General features: G+C 45.8%; 1 protein-coding gene across 3 annotated transcripts in view; it reads right to left on the reverse strand.

Moving 5' to 3' along the window:
* Positions 1–12156: 12156 nt before the first annotated feature.
* Positions 12157–20618, reverse strand: part of CHN1 (chimerin 1) — a 92313-nt gene continuing 83851 nt past the window's right edge. For all 3 annotated transcript variants that reach the window (XM_050976973.1, XM_050976974.1, XM_030240171.2), the window contains 5 exons: positions 17283–17456; positions 16498–16575; positions 15255–15392; positions 14171–14276; positions 12157–13089 (listed from right to left, as the gene is read on the reverse strand). In XM_050976973.1, the coding sequence (XP_050832930.1) occupies positions 12918–13089; positions 14171–14276; positions 15255–15392; positions 16498–16575; positions 17283–17456 (668 nt within the window). In that variant the 3' untranslated portion in view covers positions 12157–12917. The remainder of the gene's footprint in view (positions 13090–14170; positions 14277–15254; positions 15393–16497; positions 16576–17282; positions 17457–20618) is intronic.

The following is a 20618-nucleotide window of genomic DNA, read 5'->3' on the forward strand; positions in this document are numbered from 1 at the left end:
CTCTGAGGTCTCTCCAGAGGGGGCTGTGCTGCCCCACCAGGGTGCTGTGCTGCCAAAATACACCCAGCAGGGTATTGGCTTACAGCACCTGTTCTGGGAATGGCAGCTGAGGGCCACTGCACCACCGGGAGCACAGTGGAAACAGGAGCACAGTGTGTTTCACCCATCAAATATCTCTGTGGTTTACAGAAGGTCATTTTTTTTTTCTAAGTACCAATGTGATCTGTGACTTGCTAAACAAATACACACAGAGAGAAACTAAGAAAGAATTGTCTGTAGGTTACTGAACATCTTGTTGAGATCTCAGAAACTTTTTGTGAACAGAGCAACTGGCCAGATTTCAGGTTTTGTTTCTCTGAGACAAAACAGAGCATGGTCACTTATTTCTGATACACCCCCACCAGTGTACAGACAGCATGCTGGAGGAGGCTGCTCCCTTGGCTTCACAGAGGGATGGGAAAGCTTTGAAGTAAACAAATATTCTCAAGAGAGATCCATCTCCCTGAGTCTACCAGGACTTCGTGGTAGAATCCCCACCTTGGAAGCTATTGACTGACTGAGAGCAGACACCCCACCCTCCTGCTGCCACCTCTACTCTTAGAGGACTGAGAAAGTCAAGTGGTAGAAACATGACTGGTTTGTTTCTACAGCAGGGCAGATCCAGTGGATTTCTGTAGAGCATGCAAGTGCTTGCTCTTTATTGCCATAAATCACCTGTAAAGGAGAGAAAAGTGATGTGTTTGGTAATAATACTCAGTCATTCAGGCTAGCAAAGGAAACAAGAAACAGTGGAGATTTTTATATGTATAAAAATAAAATGTATACATACACACACATATACACACATCTCTCTAACTCATATACACATGATTGTCTACTCTGAGCCCAACAATATCACTCAGGAACAAAACCTTGAGAGACATAGTCCTGGGAAGTGTTCAGCAGCACGAGAAAAGCAAGTCCATCAGTTTCTAGGACAGGAGATGAGGCAAAAAGGAAAGATACCACTATAAATCTGTGAATGTTCTTTGCAGTTCAGGTCATCTGGTTTCAAAAGACTTGGAAGAGGCCCAGGAGAAAGTGACAACAACATCCACAGTGCAAATTGGCTTCTGTACCTGGAACAGATAGAGAGTATGATCCATCAGTCTGAAAGCAAGAGAGAGAGAGAGAGCTTTGGTAGGGTATGTAAAATCCCAAATGGTCTGGAGCAGGCAGATTTGGATTCACTTGCTGTTCCCATGCAAAAACGTAGAGGACAATGAAGTAAAATTAGAGCTGAACAGCTTAACCAAGACAGTTCTTCCCAGAGCATGTCTGCAGTGGAGTTGGGGTGCCACAGGAGTGTCTGTTTGCAGAAGTCTATCTCTGTTCAGAAAAAAATGGGCTGCCAAATAATTTTATGTTATTGAATGTAAACACACACACACACTGCCCCTAGGAAGTCTGTCACTGAAGTCCCAGAGTCACAAGCCTCAGGACTCTGGGGTGGTGTCCTGGGGACAGATTGCCTAATGCTAATGGTGTTCTTGCATTTTTCTCAGGCAACTGCCATGTGGAGATAGGACATGGCACTGGGTGACCTGACACAACCACTCTTACACCGTGTTCCAATTCCCTTTTCCGGAAAACATTCCCCACAAAACCCTTCCTTAGCTTTGCCTCTGGGTGACACCAGAGGTATTTTCTATTTCTGCTGGATATCCTTTGTGCTGTCTGCCAGCTGGCTTGGTGTTTCATGCTGGATGCCTTTATGATTATTTTCATTATTTTTTAATCACTTTCCCCCACCCACCCCCTCCACTAAGCATTCAGCCTCCACATTTACATTTATCCTCCAGTACAAACTCTCCATCTCCAGAACTCTGGCCTCGTTCCTGGCCAGCAGCTCCCATTGTTGCAGAGATCTTATTTCAAACCCGTGTCTGACTGCTCCCAGCCTTTATCCCCGGCAGGCAGCTGCCGTGGAGATCCAATTGCATGGAGGCATTGTGGGAATGCTGAGCAGAGCCCTCCGGATCCTCCCAGGCTCCCAAAGCATTCCCAGGCAGGGCTGCCAGGTTGGCTCTGAGACGGGCAGAGGAGAGTGTTACCACACTCTGGCCCATGACAGAGGTGTCTGTCTGTCCTGCCAGGGTCTGTCCCTTGGAGCTGGCGGGGTGCAGAGCGCGTGGGGGCCCCAGCAAGTCTGCAGCCACAGCCAGGGGTTATGGCTCCTGCAGCTGCCCCAGCCTGGGAGCCAGCCTTGCCCGCTGGCTGGAAGTCAGCGCTCGTGTTGGAAGAGGAAGGAGCAGGTATTTGGAGAAGGCCTTTGGGGAGCAACAGCCTGGCTGTGAGAAATGTTCCCTGGCAGGGGCACAAAGCCTTTTACCTCGCAGAAAACCCAAGGCAACCTGAGCTACGGCAGTGAAATACGGACAGAGAAGTGAATGCTGCTTGTTGTTCAGCTAGGGAATGTGACCCATCGTGACCGAGGTGAAAAAGCAAGGGAAGGGGCTGAGCTACACTGAATGCCTGAATTTGATCAATTGCCAGGATGGGTATTTTTCTTTTTTCCCTTCAGAGTATTCAGCAAATTTTTTGACAAACGTTTCTTTCCCACACAAAAATCCCTTTTAATATCTATCTTGACTCCAACCTTTTCAGCTTGTTTTTGTGAGCCCTCTCCTCATCTTTCACACAAACCCACCTCCCCCTGCAGTAATGGCAGACCAGCCTCATTCAGATGGACTGGAAAGCAGCAGACTCACTGCTTGCTGGATGCAGGGCATGGCTCCTTCCATCCATGCACGAGGAATGAGCTGGGGGAAGTTGGCCCTGAACCAATGCTCCGGCAGGTAAGGCCCTTGGGCAGAGTGGCACTGCACAGGCACAGGCAAGGTGAGCAGGACACCTGATGCCTTGGACAGAGGGAGGAACACAAGGTGTTAACTCAAATTTCTGTCACAGAATCGCATGCAAAGAGGCAATGCCCCATGGAAGAGAGCAGGTGCCAGAAGCTCCAGCAGACACACGGACGACAGGGCCGGTGGGAGGGTGGAGGTGGTGAGAAGCAAGGGCAAAACTAACAAAAAGAACAGAGAAAGGTTAGAGAGTACATCAGGGAAATTAAAGGAATGAAAGCTTGACAATAATAGCACTGTCCAGCAGTTTTAGCTTCAGTTTTCAAACGCAGTATATACCTTTTAAAATGCATTTTTGTATCAGGAAAATGGCATTGCTGGCAACAGTAGATCATGGCAGCACTGAGTAAGGCAGATGGTAGGCAAGCATTCGTGAGTTTGCCGTGCGTTTGTTCCCAGACTGCCGGGTTCCATCCTGGCACACGCTCCCCGCTGGAAGCCCGGCCGCTCGGCTCCACGGCCGCCAGATGGCAACAGCTGGATGAGGGGATGGGCCGGCACACGGGAGCGCAACCGCGAACCGGCCCTGGCTAGACAATACGGGGAGCAAATATTTTCCGGAGGGAATTCATTCAAGGAGTTAATGACAGTCTCGAGATGCTGGAGGACTGTGCTTACCTGGTTTGTTCCAGTGCCCATAAAAACATGCTCAGCTTTACTGTACATGTCAGAAGGTACTGATAAACAAGATTAAGTTCCTGAAACCAAGAAATCCAAATCTACAGTTTTCCATACTCAGACACACCTCCACTAACTCACAAATATGTTTTATCCCCACAGATGTTTGTGGCAAATTTGGTTTCATCACATGTTTTTTTTCCTATCACATTAGCCAGAGGCATTGAAAATACCAAAAACTTGCTCAAAAGTGATCTTAACCTCTGCAATTACAGAGCTTTCATATTATGGCAGAGACATGGTGCAGTTACCTAATCTGAAGGATGCTTCTGGAAAGAAAATAAGAACTTGAGTCTGGAAGGAAAGAGAAGAACAAGGAAAAGGTCCCCAGTCAAACAGGGAAACCAGAGCCACAAAAGACATCATTAGATGTCACAAGTGTAAATCTAATGCAGGTGAGAAGAAACAGTGCTCCCCTTTAAACTGGCCCTGGTCCTCATGGTCACACTTCTCAGGTGAAGAGGCTTATTTACCCACTTTGGGCAAGTGCCCAAAGCAGCAAGAATGAAGTCAGGAATAACTGCAAACAGAATCAGGAGAGATGACAGGCACAAGCTGAGCAACCACAAATTGTCCAAGGAGTCAGTAAGCAGGCTGCAGTGTCACACTGCCTTTTTGTTATGGACATGCCAGGAAACCGGTCCTGGAGCTGAACAAAGTTACTGAATAGAGCAGTGGCAAATTTAACTGCAGCTGACATCCCTGACGTGGTATCCTCTCAGGCTCCCATCCAAATATGAGGCTTCTCTCTGGGGCCAAGGTGAGTCATGCTGGAGAGCCAAACAAGAAACAAAAGAGGACAAGTCCATTAGCTGTGAGGTCTGCTCTGCCCTGCTCCTGTGGGCTGCTCTGTCACACAGCTTGTGTGACCATGCCAGAGCAGGGGGACAACAGAGGAGCAGCTTTGCTGGTCCATTCCCTCAGGAAGGGTTTCCTGCATGGCAGGACTCTGAGCTACTCTGCTTCTGTGGTTAGGAAAATCTCATGAATTCTCAGCTGCAGCTCAGTGACACCTGTATTTATTCAGCACAAGCTGAAAAATGCCCTCATCTGGCACAGACCACTGGAAAAAAAAATCCACAAAACACAAAAAGTCTGATAGTAAAACTGGGCAGAAAGGGTGGCCTGGATGTCAAAGCTGGGAACCAGTTCTGCTGCCAGTTTTGGTGCATCCTGAGACAGCAGGATGTGGAGACATCCAAAGCAAAGTTTAAATGAGTGTTAGGCACCCAAGTGCTCTCCTAGGGGTGTCTGCTTCTGGAGGTGACATTATTATCTTTAAAGTGCATATTCAGATGCTATTTGTAAGTACATAATTGAGTTATTGCCAGTGCAGAAAGTGGAGCTCAGCATTACCTGGCTCCTGGAAATGCATCCATCATATCCCTACGCCATTCCATACACTGGCTTTCATGAGTGGGACCACAGGAGCATTTAGCCTGAAGTATTTCTCTGGATGCTCACCTTTACCTGGTTAAGTACACTGTCTGTTTCCAAAGGCAGATGATTCTCCACTGCAGTAACTGCAGAGCAGGCTGTTCAAGTTTAGCTTCACATAAAAGCTGCTTGTTCAGCTCCCATGGGGTCTGACATATTTTGGCCAGTGTTCCTGAAGGCATTTTGAGGGGTGCTCCACTAAACAGCCAGGGGAAAAAAGAGGTGGCAGTGTAGGATTTTAATGCTTAAAGCTGCTGCACAGACTGACACAGGCCCTTCTCTGCTACCCACAAGGATTTAATTGACTACAACCCTTCTGCAACATCGTCACTCCCAAATACAAAATAAATCCTGAAACATGGGGCACACATTCCCCCTATAACCCCAGCTATGGGATGAGAGCATAAATATCCATCTGGGTGTCACCTGCTTCCCATGGGGCTCCAGTGCCATGGTGGAAGGCAGACATGCTAAACCATCCCACAGCACACCTGCACTGAGTGCAACTAGGATCAACTTTTGTGATCCTGAGCATGCTCTGTAACCCTGTGAGAGCCTCAGGGTGCCTACCTTGGGGTGCAGGTTCTCTCGTTGCTGGTATGACCTGGAGAAACACATTGAAACAAGTTTATTTTGTTTTTAATCCTGCCAGGAAGCTGAGTGGCAAAGCCCTCTCCCTCCCCACATGGTGCTTCCCTTCCATAAGCCCTCACTGATCCTGGAAAACCCCACAGATCTCTGCAAAGCATCCTTCTCACCTGGGGCTGCAGTGCTTGCCTTCAAAAAGTCAACACCTACCTCCCTGGGCTACCTGAGCCCTCAGAGTTTTAAAGCAGGAACTGCCACCTCCAGCCATGCTCCCAGGGACAGATTTCTACTCCTGCACATGACACACTAGGAATTGTTGATATGTGCTTTACCCAGGACTGACCTCATGCCAAATACTCACTTTTATTGCTTATGCTGGGATCTTTGCCAACACACACAGAATTTTCTTGGTAATTAGTGGAAAATACTGACTTCTGTGGCTCCTGGTGTGTAGCTCTCACCTATCACACAAAATTTATTTTGCCTCCTTGGCAGCCTGCAACATCTTGGCTGTGTTAGACAAAAAGGAACTTACAGGCTTGTGTTTACAACTGATAAAACAGAAAAACAAGAATACCCCCTAAACTCCAGAAACCCCTTCAGAGTGATAACTGGGTCCCTGCAGGAGGGTGGGGGCTGCCAGTGGCAAGGCACAAATGGGTGGGACCCTGAGCACCAGGCAGCAGTCAGGGGTGGCTCCCACTCCTCTGACAGCCCCACAGATTTTTCTCGGCATCTCACATGAAGACACATTCCAGATTTCCCTGCTCACCAATATTTGGGATTTGACAGGAGTTCAAAACATCATGCTCAAGGCAGTGGGGGAATATCTTGGTAAACACACTGCACAGCACGGGGAGCAATGTGAGTGTAACCCAGGCTGTGCAGGAGCCAGAGGAGCAGCCCCATGAGAGAAACTGGCACTGAGACAGTTCCAGTCTACTGAGTCTTAACAAAGTCTGGTTTATGGACAGCCTGATTGTGAAGTTCATCCTCCTAGCAGACAAAGGTTACATCTACTCTCACTTGTCACACAGCCCTGCAGTGTGCACAGTGCTCACACATGGCAGGTTTCAGCACTGAAGCTCAGCACAGCAGTGGTTTGTGGTGAGAGCAGCTTAGCAGTGTCCAGATGATCCACATGCAACTCCAGCCCAACCATACTGCCTTCACTGAAAAGAATATGACCCATTCCCTTGGTCACTTCTCCGGGCTACTTTAGGTAACCAATTCTGAAAACTTTTTATCTTCCCTTTCTTCTCTCTCTGTGCCCCCTGCACTTGCAGGTCCCTGGTGATGATGGGGTGGGTCCTGGGGAGGCTGCTGTGCTGGCTCTGCAGGAAGGTTATGGCAGCAGCAGGAGCCTCATCCTCCACTGACACTGCCAGCAAACTGCCCACAGCTCAGGGGGGAGGCTAAACCTGACATCAGAGCTGCAGGGCTGGAAGGGAACATCACTGGGGGCTTGCCTCCCACCAGTGCAAGAGAAAGAGAATGTCAGATTCCTCCTAGTGCTGGGGGAGGTTTCCAAAGCAGGAATGGACACAGAGCACTGAACAAGCCAGTGCCCACTTTGCATGGCAGTACCTGGGACTCCTCCCTTGGCTTCCCCCACTGCCAATATCCTCCCAGCCAGTGCCAAGCTGCTTCTTTGCTGCAGCTTCAGACCAACCCTTCTTGGTTTATGCTGCACAGAGAGAACTTCAAAGTTAGCTGTGGGCAGACCACAGCTCTTCCTTCAAGGAGGGGACATGAAGGAGCTGTAGAGACTCAGCATTGCACTGTATCTGAAATGATTGACAAGAGTGAGCATTTGGATTGCTGAGCATGGACTGCTGGGGTTTGGGAGTTTTTGGAACAAAATTTAAACCCAAGGTATCCACTGTACTGTAACACATTTGGAAATGATGCCTTTTCTCCAAATGGCAAGAAGAAGTACTTCCAGGAGGAGCTCACAGCTTTCCACGAGGAAGGGATTTGCAGTTGTCAGTGCAACTGACCTTGCAGCAGTGTTCCACCTCCTCACATCTATTTCATTATTGGCCTCTGCCTACTTTAAATAAAAGCACTCAGCTGGACTTCAGACCTCCCTTTTTGTGAGGTATCTTGTTCTGCAGCACACTGCTGGTGTCTAACTCCCCTTGCAGCAATCTCAGGATACTTGAACTCCAGCAGTTTAGTGGAAGGTGTCATTTGAGAGTTGTTGCCTGGTATAAACAACATATGTGCAGCATCATGATGCTGGAAAACATGAAAAAGGATAAAAGAACAGATAACAAATTAGAAGAATCTCTCACCTTCCCCTTTTTGAGAACAGAGTAGGTGCTGGAGTTGAGCAGTGAGCAACAGCATGGTGCTGTGTTCTTTTGAGTTTAGTGAGTGATCCTTCAGGCAAGCTTTAGGATACACTACCTTATGAATATTAATCTATAGAATGAGTAATTTTAAGTTTGTACAATCCTATTTGCATTAGTGACAGAGTTAGTAATGAGTCATAAAAAAAAGGCAAAGAGAAAAAGCTTAGTATTCAATCTCTAGGCTTGGTAGCAAGAAAGAAAAATTACAGGCAACATAATGCTTGAAAATAAATCCTGGTTGGCTGCCAGATATATATTTCAAAATAAGGCCTAATTGCCTCAGGAAATAACATTAATCAAAGCTCCCAGAGGCCTAAGAACCATTTGCTCCAATTGACCAGGGCAGGGTACTGATAAACACCTGAGTAATGTAAGGGGCTGTACATGTCCTTGAGACAAAATATATGAGAAATACAAAAGGACATCTAAATAAAAGCTCTTAAACCGTTCCTTGAGCAGCTTACTGACATCACTCTTGGGAGAGATCTAAGAAAAATGTTGCTCTGACCATGAAACCAGCAAGAGCCATTTGATAATCACTGAATCATGCTGTCCAAATTGAGATTTAGAAGGAGGCATCAAGAAGAGAATCTCTGTGGTGTGGCCCAGACCATGGAGAGAGACATCAGGCCATGAAGAAATGATCAGATTGTGCAAGGGCTCTGGTGAAGAACATAACTCCAAATGTCCATGACTAAGGTGGGGAAGAATGTGCTGAAAAACTGAAGAAGAGCTGGACCCCTCAATGCACAGGTAAGGCTTCCTCCTCTCAGTGCATCACCTGGGGTGCTGGCAGCCAGCTGGAGGCAGAGCTCAGGCCACCAAGCAGTGCCACACTGCAGGGGGGACCCCGGGGAAGTTTGCTGGGGGCAGTGGCAGTGCCACCCCAGCCCCTCACACCCCTCTGTGGGGCCCTTGCTTGCAGCCCTGGCCAGAGCACCATGGTCTCTCCTTGCCTTACCTGGTTTGCTCAGCAATCCCTGTGGTGCACACATGTCCTGGCCCTCCTCCCCCTGTGTTACATAAGCTTCCTAGGGCTGAGGTGTAGTTGCTAAGCAGTAATTTTGCAAGACTAAAAAAGAAACCCATGATTGCTAGGTTCACTGAATGTTTTTTTCCCCAACTGCAATATAATTATAGCTATAGTAAAAACATTGCAGAACATTCATCAGCATGCAAGAATTAGGTCAGGAACAAAGTGAATACATCATATATGCCTTTTAGAAGCCTTTTTCCCTTCCTTTGCCATTCGAGGGGAAGGACCAGAAAAGTTTGTTATTGCATCAAACCATAAATAACAGGATTTTCCATCCTGTCAGCTAACCTGACATTAGCAGTAGCTCGTGTTTGTTTCACAAGGCAGCTTGCTTCCCTCCTCACAGAGCTCTCCTAAAGCCCTGCCAGAGGTTCCCTGCCCACAGTGTTCTCCCTGAGCTCTGCAGTGGAGATGCCCACACATCCCTCCAGTGGGGAGCTGTAGTTTAATCCCTTTTCCCCATCTTTGCTGTGTCCAGCTGCCCTGGCAGGGTGCTGCAGAGGGCTGGCTGCAGTGTCTGTGCCCAGCTGTCCACTTTACCCCAGCACTGAGACAACGAGGGCAGGAACCAGAGACAGCTCTTACTCCTCATGGAAACCAATCCCTGCAGAGAACTGATCAACCTGCTGATAGCCCTTGCTTCTCACAGACCTAGATTATTTATCCTGTTGTCTCTTAACTGAAACAAATATTAAAATACCTGCTTTCTGTGTTTAATTAAAAAAATCAAATAAATGGAACTTAAATCATGCAATTTGCTCGTATGCCCATGCAAAGCACCTGCCTGGTTAGCAAAAAGAAATATCAAATTTAGTGCAGAAAAATATTTTTTTTGTAGTATCTCTTCAAAAGATTACCACTCAGGAAAGATCAGTTTCATTACAAGAGTAAAAAACAAGACTAAAATGGAAGCTTTTGCCTACACACTTAATAAAAAATTGCAATTAAAGAGAATAAAGGAAAGTCACTGCATACAGATTCCTGGGATTCCAAGTCAAGAAAGCACTTCATTGACTGTTGGTGTCCTCCATCCCACAGGAGATGTGCACTCTGCAGGGGCAGCTCTGTTCCACGTGGGCTGAGCAGGGTGGTGGCACACAGTGCCAGCCTTCATTAGCTGAACATGGATGTTATCTGGTGTTGATCACATTCTGAAGCTGTATCATCCCTTGGCATGCAGTTTCCTTCCCAGAATGTGAGACCTGGGGGGAGCAGAGTGTGTTGGTGCCAGCAGGGCCTGGCTGCCTGAGCCCGGGCTCTGTGCTGCAGCTGCTGTCACCACTCACAGGGGCAGCAGGGAAAAGCTGCAGTTCTTGACATAGGTGTTTGGAGGCTGGTTCTATTTACTTTTGGCTGTGGGGGGTTGTAGGGCCTTTGCTCACTTTGGCTTTTTTTGAGTGTTATTTTTTGGGTTTTTTGTTTGTTTTTTTTTCTTTCAGCAGTGGCTCCCCATTTAGGTTTTCCTCCTTTCCTGCAGCCACTTCCACTATTACAATCACTTGTTAAACTGTGCTCGAGAGGGGGCATCTCCTGCAGGAGCTGGTGCTCGCTGGTAGCTAACAAACCTTGTTTGCCCCGCGGTGTGCACCGACCTTCCCCAGAGCAAATCTCGGCTTGCTGCTTTCCATCCACCTGTCGGGCACCTGAGAGCACCTGAGGGCAGCAGCTGTGCCAGCGGCACCGAGAGGGAGAGGCTGGGTGTTTCACACCCGAAGAGAAGGTAATGACCCGAATTACTGCCATTTACTCTGTGCTTCCCGCTGAAGCTTCAGAAAGGGCAACAACAACAACTACCTAGCTCAGCTTTGCACAGCGCTGGGGAGCGAGAGCTGCCTTCTGCTCGGGTGAGCCAAGGGCTCCTCTGGCTCCCGAGGACACGGAGTGCCAGCACCACGGCTGGGACTGCTGGGGACAGCCCTGCCCCGGGGACAGCCCTGCTGGAACACTGCAGTGCACCCCCATCATTTCCCCCAGAACATCCCTTCTCCTGAGCGCTGCCGCAGCCAGGGCTGAGAGCTGAGTGCAGTGACAGGACAGCGCACAGGGCCGGCCAGAGCCACTGCAAGGGATCCCCAAGGGAATGCAGGAGTGATGGATGGCCTGAGGAGCCACCCAAAACACAGGGCCGAGTGAGGACGTGCATCACAAAGTGCCAGGGCAGCAGCAGGAGACACAGCGTGTTCAGGAGCTGGCTTGGAGCAAGGCAGTGGTGAACATGGGTGGCTCGTGGAGTACGAGGCAGATGTGACTGAGCAGCATGTGGGCCACTCCTTTTGGGCTGGGGGGAGGCAAGGCCATGGCCAGAGACATGGAGTTTTCCATCTGTTGCAGTGCATTGCCATTAATAAAGTGATAATGTGCACTAATTAGTACAGGACTTATAACAGCAAGCCGCTTGAATAGTACAGATGATTGGAAAAAACCTCAAACTAAACCATGCTTTAGAGTCCCTCAAAACTTCCCCCATTGTGCCTCCCCAGCCCAGAGCAGCATTCCCCACACGCTTACCTGTGTACATCCCCAGCTTCACCTTTTCCTCCCTGGGATCCTCCAATCCCCAGTTCAGGAGAGCTGCAGAAGCTCCTGTCCTGTCCTAGCCAGACAGGCAAGGCAGGGAAGAATGCAATGAGGCACCTTATTGCTGTCAGCTGTGCTGACAACACAGCTGGTTCTGATCACTAGGGGATTACTCCTCCTTGGTCTCCTCCTGCTCCAGGAGGTGTTTGCAGAGCTGAACTTCTGAAGTGCAAAGGAAATGTCCTAGCATGTGTCTGCATGTGAAATTTGGTGGTGTATGCATCTACTGTGGGCAGCTACAGCTGTGTAATTGTAACTGCCATTCCAGTTCACATAGAGGCAATTGTAACAATAGATATATTTTATGAAGTTGTAAATGGCTTGATGATACTTTTTTTGGTTTATTTAAGAGTTCTGAAGCCTTCTTGGACAAGGAAGAAAGGAGTTTTCAGAGTAGACAGGAATTTGTGAGAGCCTTAGCAATGTGTCAGGATGCAAAATATTTAGAATAGAATAGAGTTTCAAAACTGGTGAAACTAACTCATTTCTTTAAGTCAGAGGTTGTTAAGTATAGTGCCAATGCAAGAAATGAAACAATCAGTATTTTTGAAACAAGTTCAGAAAGTAAAAATAAATAGCATAATGTTAGAGTTCTAAAAGCAAAATTTAATAAATTAATATATGCATGCCAGATAAAAATACAAAATTACAATTGAAATAGCAATAATAATAAAGGAACACTGTTCAGTATTGCAGATTTCACTGCAACCACCATAAACATCATGGAGAATTACTTAAAGTAACATTTAAAGTACAATTTTGTTTCTGTTAAAAACAAATTACTATATGATGAAAAAATGGAAAGAAACCCAAGAATAAATCAGCCCCAGAAGTGGAAGAGAAGAATATGAAATGTCAATAAATGGCCAGAGGCTCCATTTCACAGAAGTCTGCCTTCTTTGTAGTATTAGAAACCAATTACATAGAACAAAAAAGCAAATTCACAACAGGTTTACACGGAGAAACATGCTGAATTACAATCACAAACTATCCAGAACAAAGATAGCTGCACCAGTTCAGTTGTTTTCTTCATGGAATGAGTCTCACCAGAACAGGGAGAACAGGGAGCAAATCATGCAATAGCTTTAGGCATTTTGTTTTTTAATTCAACATGATAAACACCCAGAATTACTAGTACTGGAAAGTATGTGTTAACCTTTTTCAACATCAGCTGAATGGCACTACAGAAACGACAAAGAGTTCCTTCATTTTTATCCTGAATACATCGAAAGCTCTAGCAAATATGGAATTCAGTGACAAGAGCCATTAAATTACTTTAAAATATTCCTTCATCCATAGAACACTGTTGCTTCCTTTTTTATTACAAAACCCCCAAAATATTCAAAATAAAATGTCTTCATTTTTTATAAGCATCTCCACCACAAGTCTCTGATAGCGGATGTCGTTCAGCGCAGCCATCGCATCCAGCTCCGGCGCTCTCATAAGAGTTGGTCCAAAAACTATGCCCAGGTTTTCTGCACTCATCAGGTTTTCCTTTTCATGGAGTGTTACTCTGTAAAAAAACCCCAGTGATACTCACATTTCTACTGTGCCAGACCATGCCTGCATATGCTTGAAAATGAGGGAAGCTGGACAGAAATGTGTGCCTTTCCCAAGGAGAGGCTGCTGTTTCCAGCAGGTCGCACATGGGAGTGTCAGGTGAAAGCAAAGGCTGTGGGGGTTTGTGGTGAGGCAGTGTCTGTCCCCCTCAGAGCACACAGACTGTGCTCACTTGCACTGCCTGAACAAGTCCTTTGGTACACAAAAACTACAAACTCAAGATTTTTCTTCTGTTTCTCCCTTTCCACCTTGTTTTTTATTTGATAACAGGTCAGACTGTTGTTACCGAGTTGCCGTGTCTCCAGTCTGTCAGTATTCCAAAGAAAGGAGCTGTGTCTGATTACCTGAATTCAGCAGCAAGGCAATGGCCTGTTGAGCAGCACAGCTCCTTTTAGCAAAGCATTAAATGGAAGTTTAAAAATAGCGAATTTTGTCACCTTTCTACCTTATCATTCCCCTATACCAGAAATATGGTGTGCAAAAGCAACTTGCTAGGCAGAGCAGCAACAGCTAATCTTGAACAGAGTGAGGAAAAATTAATTTCACACATCACAAGCTGTAAGGCAGAATTTTTGTCCCTGTGTCTCTCATCCCTTTGTCCGTTTTAAAACACCCATTAGAAATGTCATTGAAATAAAAGGACAAGTCAGGCAGAAACTCAGTAGCTGAATTTTGCCTGAGGCATTTAGCAGAGTCAACTCAGTCCTACTTGTAGAGGAACTACGTAATTGAAAAAGGCAGAAGAGACCTTAAAATAAAGTCATTTTTCTATGGAAAGGGAATGATTCTTACATATTGACAGTAAGTTCATGTTAACTGAGAAACTAAAATGGACACTCTAACATGCCACCTTGGCTTTGCATTGCAAGGGATAATTCCCTTTGTCTGAGTTCTGCTGTTGTGCACAGAACCCCTCCTGCCACAGGCCCTTTCCAGGATTTGGTGGGCCTTGACCAGACTTTTCTGGAGGTGCTAACATGGATTTTTGTTAAAAATGAGTGTGGCTTAGAGTTCTTTGCAGCTATTGCACTCACCTCTTCAGATGTGCCATGAGATACCGTAAAGTTTCACAGTGTGCAGGCGGCAGCAGCTTCAGCGCCTCGTGGAGAATTTCCAGCTGTTCATCCGGATCCGTGGTTTCTGAAACACAGATGTTCAGCTGTCACCACACAAACAGCCAGAATTCACACACAGAAAGGCAACAGCCTGGCCTGCACAGGAGATAGGGTCTCACAGCTCTGCTGGATTACTCATGCAGGATTTCTCTGTCCAAAGAGGTGCTCAGAGCACCGTAAGGATGTGACTGATTTTGGACAAAGAAAACTCCCCAAAGCAAACTGCACTCCACTGAAAGATTCCCTGCAGCCTACTAAAAAAACCCTCTGGTAATCTTGCTGACTGGACTGGTTTTGCGTAAATAATCTACAGGTGCAACTCTGGGAGAGCAGAAGGTACTGGGAACTTTGCCATCAGTGCCTTTGGCTGTCTCCATACGACCTGGAAAAAGCCTTCTCCAAAGGAGCTGTAAGGGCCAGCATGCAGTCCTTGTTTTGTACCCACGGCTACCTCACACCTTTCCAGGTGTGGACACATCACAGAAATGCTTCAGGCAGCCAGGATGTTTGGGAGAGATATTCCAGCTGGGCTTACTGCTGTGCTTGTAGATCCACTTTCTGCAAGGCCAGCCCCAAAGATGGCTTTGGGAGAATGAGCGGTTATCAGCTTATGAAAACACTCAAATTGGACAACTCCAGAAACAAATGACATCTTATTTCTTAACATTTCAATAAATCACCTTCCTTCTGGCACCATAAAACTAACAGACTTTAAATAATCACTGTCAAGTACCCAGGACTCATGCAAGACACACCAGTGATGTAATCCATAAAGTGTGATGAAAAGGAAACATTCCTGGTGCCAAAGACAAAGGAAAATGTAACCATGCCCACGTGGCAACATGGTCAGGCTGCAATGAGCACTGCATGTTCAGTCCTGCAATCCTTACTAAATTGGGCATGCAGGGTATGAGCTGATGGGAACAGCTATAAAACAAATAGAACAGTCCTGCACAAAAAGGAGAAAAGAATGAAAAGCAGACAAAAAATGTGTTACACTTACTTGCAGACTCTATGAACTTTGGGTAGGCATCATATGTGATGAGTGGAATTGGCAAATCCCTGAAGTACAGTTTAAGTGCACCAGTGATAATATTGATATCTTCATACATATTCACAGAAATATCAGCTTTTTCCCCATCTGTGTGGAGAAGGCACTGATATTAAAGCCTTGGAAATGTAAACAGATATACAGCAGCATTCAAAAGAAAAAATATAACTTGCTTAAGCAAACATTATTGAAAAGGAAACCATTACAGATTTTGGCTGTTGTATGTTAAACCGTTACTGGACTGTGATGTGGACTTTTCTTTGTTTCAAATAATTACTAGAAATACAGTTTGGGTTTTTTTTAGAACCTGCCTGACTGATCTGGCAGTATCTGTCTTGTATTAAGGTATGGACATTTAGCTATTTCTGAACACACTGCATTGCAAAACAACACAATTCATCAGCACTGAATGAGAAATCAGGGAGTCTGGGAAAAAAGTAAAAGGCAGAAAACCAGCTTTGTCCACAGCCCCCCTACTTTATAGGAAAAACATGTGTTCACCATTTAACTGGAACATACCACCTACTCCAAACTGCAGTGGACACACATCCAGAACTTGGCTTCTGCAGCACATCCCCACCCTGCTAACACTGCAGATGTTGTCCGAATCAGCCCAGTCCTCCAGACAAACAGGAAAGAGAGTTTCCAGCACGGATTCTGGACTTGATTTCTACTGGGATAGAGGGACTGCAGCTGGAAACCCTCTGACTTTCCCACTGTCTTTTCTCAGAGAGAAGAGTTTGTTCTCAGTGACCTTCTTTTAGTCTGTAATAATTCAAACTTTGTTTGCACTATTGCATTCATCTTATTATTTTGGAGCTTTCATCCAGAAAGATGGATTCAAGTTGCACAGCTCTCTTAAGGCACTTCACCACTCACCCTCTATCCCTCCCCCACCCCTCCAAGCACAGTTTGACTTGCAAACTAGGGCAGTAGTTCACAAAGCTTTGTCCTTCCTACACACATGGCTACTGGAGCACAGATAGTGATGGAAGGAGAAAAGTGGATTTTTGTAATAAAGGCCAGAGTGAAGCTGATGTGCTTTTCTGACGGGGCGTCTCCCCTCCTGCCAGCGCGGCCATCGGGCTCCTGCAGACCACCACCGGTGCAGTGGAGCGTGAGACAGAGGCTCTGCAGAAAAACTGGGATATTTTATACGGCAGCACCAAGGTCCAGCATGCAGGAAAGACTGTACCTCTGTCAAACGCCATTTTGACATCTTCAATAAGATCACTAAATCCTGAGACTCGGTACAGTCCTTCAGAATTAAGACCTGCAATGAACATTTTAACAAGATTAAAATTAGTCCTGATTTTTACAATTACCTTCAACCTGGTTCTTCCCTTGGCAAGTTTTTCATTTAAGGCAGAAAAAGCAGACATGCTTTAAAAGCCTTATCAGGTTTTTCTTCCAGAATGAAACCTTATCCTGGGTTTTTAACCCTGACCATTGCAGCAGATGCCTTGTTCTATCAGCACTAAACTGCACTTACAAAAATGACTTCAGAGCTGAAGGAACATATTAAACCTTACAGCTCATTTAAAAATAACTCAGATTAACATACCTGATGATCAGTCATTATTTCAGAATAAAAATAAGTACCCTAATTCTAGAAAAGGATACTCAATGTGGGCTAGGGAAACTAGCAAGAATGAACACATTAATATGAAACCTCTTTGTTTTGCCACATTCATTTAATTTTTAAAATTAATATATTATTGGAGAGATAGGCACTAATATGTAACTACAAAGCAGTAACTTCCCATTAAGCAATTTCTAGCAGAATCTATAAAAATTATAAATGGTATGAACCATGAAATAATGCAATGCAATATTAGCTGTGCAGGGTAATTGGCAGTCATAGAATGTCTTGTGCAAATCTGCTTTGAGCAATCATACATTCAGCAGAAACCCAGATGACCCAGATCAATCTAAATGGATTATCAGCAAAGCAACAAAAGTCCATTAACGATGCCTTACCTCTAGATTCAATTTCCCTAATGCACATATCTACCACCATTGGTCTCTTGGTGAAGTGTGCTTTTACTAGCGTGGTAAGGTCACAGCTGTACACTTTTTTGACATGCTTCAGGTCTGGCTTGCAGTCATTTGGGACCATCTTGGAACATTGCTTGTGCACATTTAAACCACAATCTGAGGGAAAAAATGAAAACATGATTAGGCTGGTGTTTGCTGAAAATGTATTCTGAGATCAGTGCTGTGGAGTACAAATGGCTCCAGCAGGATCTGACTCAGCTCACAATAGTTACTTCTCTTCAGGGCCCTTAGCACCAAATACCTGAAGAAGGGACAGCCCTGAAGTCAGAAGGATTTCCTACCCAAGATATTTATTCTGTTTCTAAAAGGTCTAACACAGAGAGACAAGCTTTCCTTGTGTTTTTTCAGATCAGGAGTTAGGGGTCACTTATGTTCCCCAGCACCATTATATACACTGCTGTCACAATGAAGACTTTCTCCCAAGTTACTGGGGATTTCCTAACAGCACCATCTTCAATGTAGCCCTGGATCTGGCACTTTGGATATCTCCTAGGGGAGATGAAGGTAGGGACTGGGTTACAAACAGGCTACAACCCCTCTGTAGTGAGCTGGCAAGGCAGTGCCACAACCTGAGCCACTTCAGGGACAGGTGTGGCAGCCCTGCCCTGCCTGGAGGGGAGCTGACCCTTGGCACTGACCCTGTGCCTGTGCCCAGTGCCATCTCTCCTGTTCTGCCATGCAGACTGCCAGGTGCTTGTCAGGAAAGAGCCGAGCCCAGTGAGGACAGCAGCACATCCCAGCGAGGGCGGCTGCCACGTTCTGATGGGCACTTGGGACACAGGGACCCCTCCTCTGCAAGTGTGCCTGCACCTGGCTGCCCTGCCAGCCCCAGTGCCCTGACTGGCACAGCACCAAGGGATGTAGGAGCTTGAAGGATCGATGCCTTGATGAAAATCTGTACTTTCACTGCACAACCGGGTATCTATCCACTGAGAACCCCTTCCTTTTTTGTTCCTGCTGATTTTGCCAATACTTTTACTTCCATTAAAGCTCCAGAATTCATGGCTAGGTTTAATTTCCACTAAGTCAGCTGCAGCCTGCTGCTAAAAGCACTTTGTTTACTTAAAAGGCCTGTAAAACAACCGGATTTGTCACTTAGGATCCTCTGGTTGCAATTAAAGTTTGGCATGTCACCTTCAATCCATCAAAACTAGCTCAGATCCTGATGCAGATGAAATGGCTGGTTAGAATTCCCTGGAGGTCTTTCTGTGCAGGAGTGACCTCTGTTCCTCCTGAGGAGCAGGGAATGCATGGGCAGGGAGCTGTGGTGCTGGATTTCCCTGCTGGCTGCAGCGCTGTGCTGTGAACCCACGGTGGGCAAAGCCTCCCCCCCGCACCCCTGCACACACAGCTGGGGGGCTGCTCTGCCCCAGCTCTCCTGGGCACGGCCCACACCCCACTGCTGCCCCTGCCCGTGGGGGAGAGTGCTTGGGGCACCTGGGCTCCCCAGTGCTGGCAAAGAGGGAACAGGGACAGCCTTGCTTCCACCTGAGCACTTCTTTAAATCCCACATTTAGTCAAGTGCTCCAAGACCCCCGAGTGACCCCGAAGTGACCACATGCCCAGCATCTCCCTGCCTGTAGTTTTGGGGCACAGAACAAAGAAACTCTGAGCCTGCCAGACAGCCAGCCTGCCTTTCCTTTAAATATCTGTGCCCTGTGCCACATTTTGCCTGAACTTTGAAAAACCAGGTCTCTGTGCTTTAAATAGGGAACCCACATTCACTGAAACAAGTGACCTGAGCCCTCTAGTGAGTCACTGCTCCAGCTGTAACGTGGCAAGGAGAAGCTGTTCTTGCCTCCTCTAGGTTTTGCAGAACCAAATCAATAAATGCACAGGTAAAATAGGTCTTCTTTGGTGAAAGGTTTGAATTCTGTGTCGTTAGTAACACCCGCACTTTTAAAAACAACAAGACAAAATACTGAATAGGTGCTATTAAAGCAGTCTGCTTTCAAAATAGAGAAAATTGAGGAGTGAAAATAAAAAATAGACAAATAATTAGAGGCAACATCTTAACACACACACAAGGGAAGCAAACTGAGACCACATAGGAAATCTTAAATCTTGACTTCCTTTATTTAGGAATAAACCTTAACATTGTAATAATAGTATTTACAAATGCAAATATAATTACTGTACATGCAATTCCTAAAACTGCCTCAAGAAGCACATCTTCCAACAAGCATGAAATATCTGTCTATCAAAAATGATATCTACAACACTGGGATGGCAGCACCTCACTCATGAGAGCTCATGAAGGATTCTGTGAGTGCAAATTAGTTCCTTCAAACAGCAGTAGAGCTCAGAGTTACATTTCTGGGAACCGAAGGATAATTAAGAATAAAATACACAAAAAAAAGAAGAAAAAAACACATACTCCCAAGTATCTTACACTTGACTTAAACCAATTATTGCCTTGACTGAGATAATCTTAATTATATTTATATAGAAGTTTCAATTCATTAAAATCTCAATTTACAGAGATGTTTTCATTGTGAAAACCTTGCTTCTGACAGTAATTGTGTTATTGCTAATCCCACAGAGTCAGATAGGCTCTGAATCTGACCTCATTAATCCCAGAATAATAATTACAAATGCAGAAGTCAACTTTTCTCCTCTCTCATTTGTTCTTCCTTTGCATTTGATTAGATTTTATGCAGCAACCCACTGCTTAAGGGCTTAGCAACACTCCTGAGAAACACTTAAAACCTGGAAATATTTCAGATACCTAATGTTTAGAAAACATGTGAGCCTTATGTTTAGGATTATTGGGCTGTGTGGTGTCCTTGTAATAACTAAGGCTTCTTGCCCCTTGTGTAAGCACAGGAAGCCATCTTACTTTAGCCATTTCATATCAGTAAATATATCAAGGTTATTTCAGTGAATTTACATCAGAAGACGGTATTTTTTCCAGTGAAGAACCTGAAACTCACCAGTGCTGTGCTTCCTGAACCAAGTGGGCCTCTAACCCCAGTTGACAATACTTCCCAAAAGGCAGAACATCCATGTCTCAGTCACTTCCCTCATCTCTGGTTCAGCTGATAACTAAGGATGATGTCCTGCTAACTCCACCAAGCTCAAAAACAGCATGGCAGGATGGCAGGAGGTCAGTCCTCCTCTCCAAGGAGCACTGGCAACACCCCAGTTTTGTACTTAAACTATACTCAACTTATTTGTTAGTCCTAAATGACAGGAATTGTACTGCAAACTGAATACTGTGAAATGGAAAAACAAAAAAAAAGTCCTCTGTTCTCATTG

Source organism: Serinus canaria, chromosome 7 (genome assembly GCF_022539315.1).
Source record: "Serinus canaria isolate serCan28SL12 chromosome 7, serCan2020, whole genome shotgun sequence".
NCBI lineage: Eukaryota > Metazoa > Chordata > Aves > Passeriformes > Fringillidae > Serinus > Serinus canaria.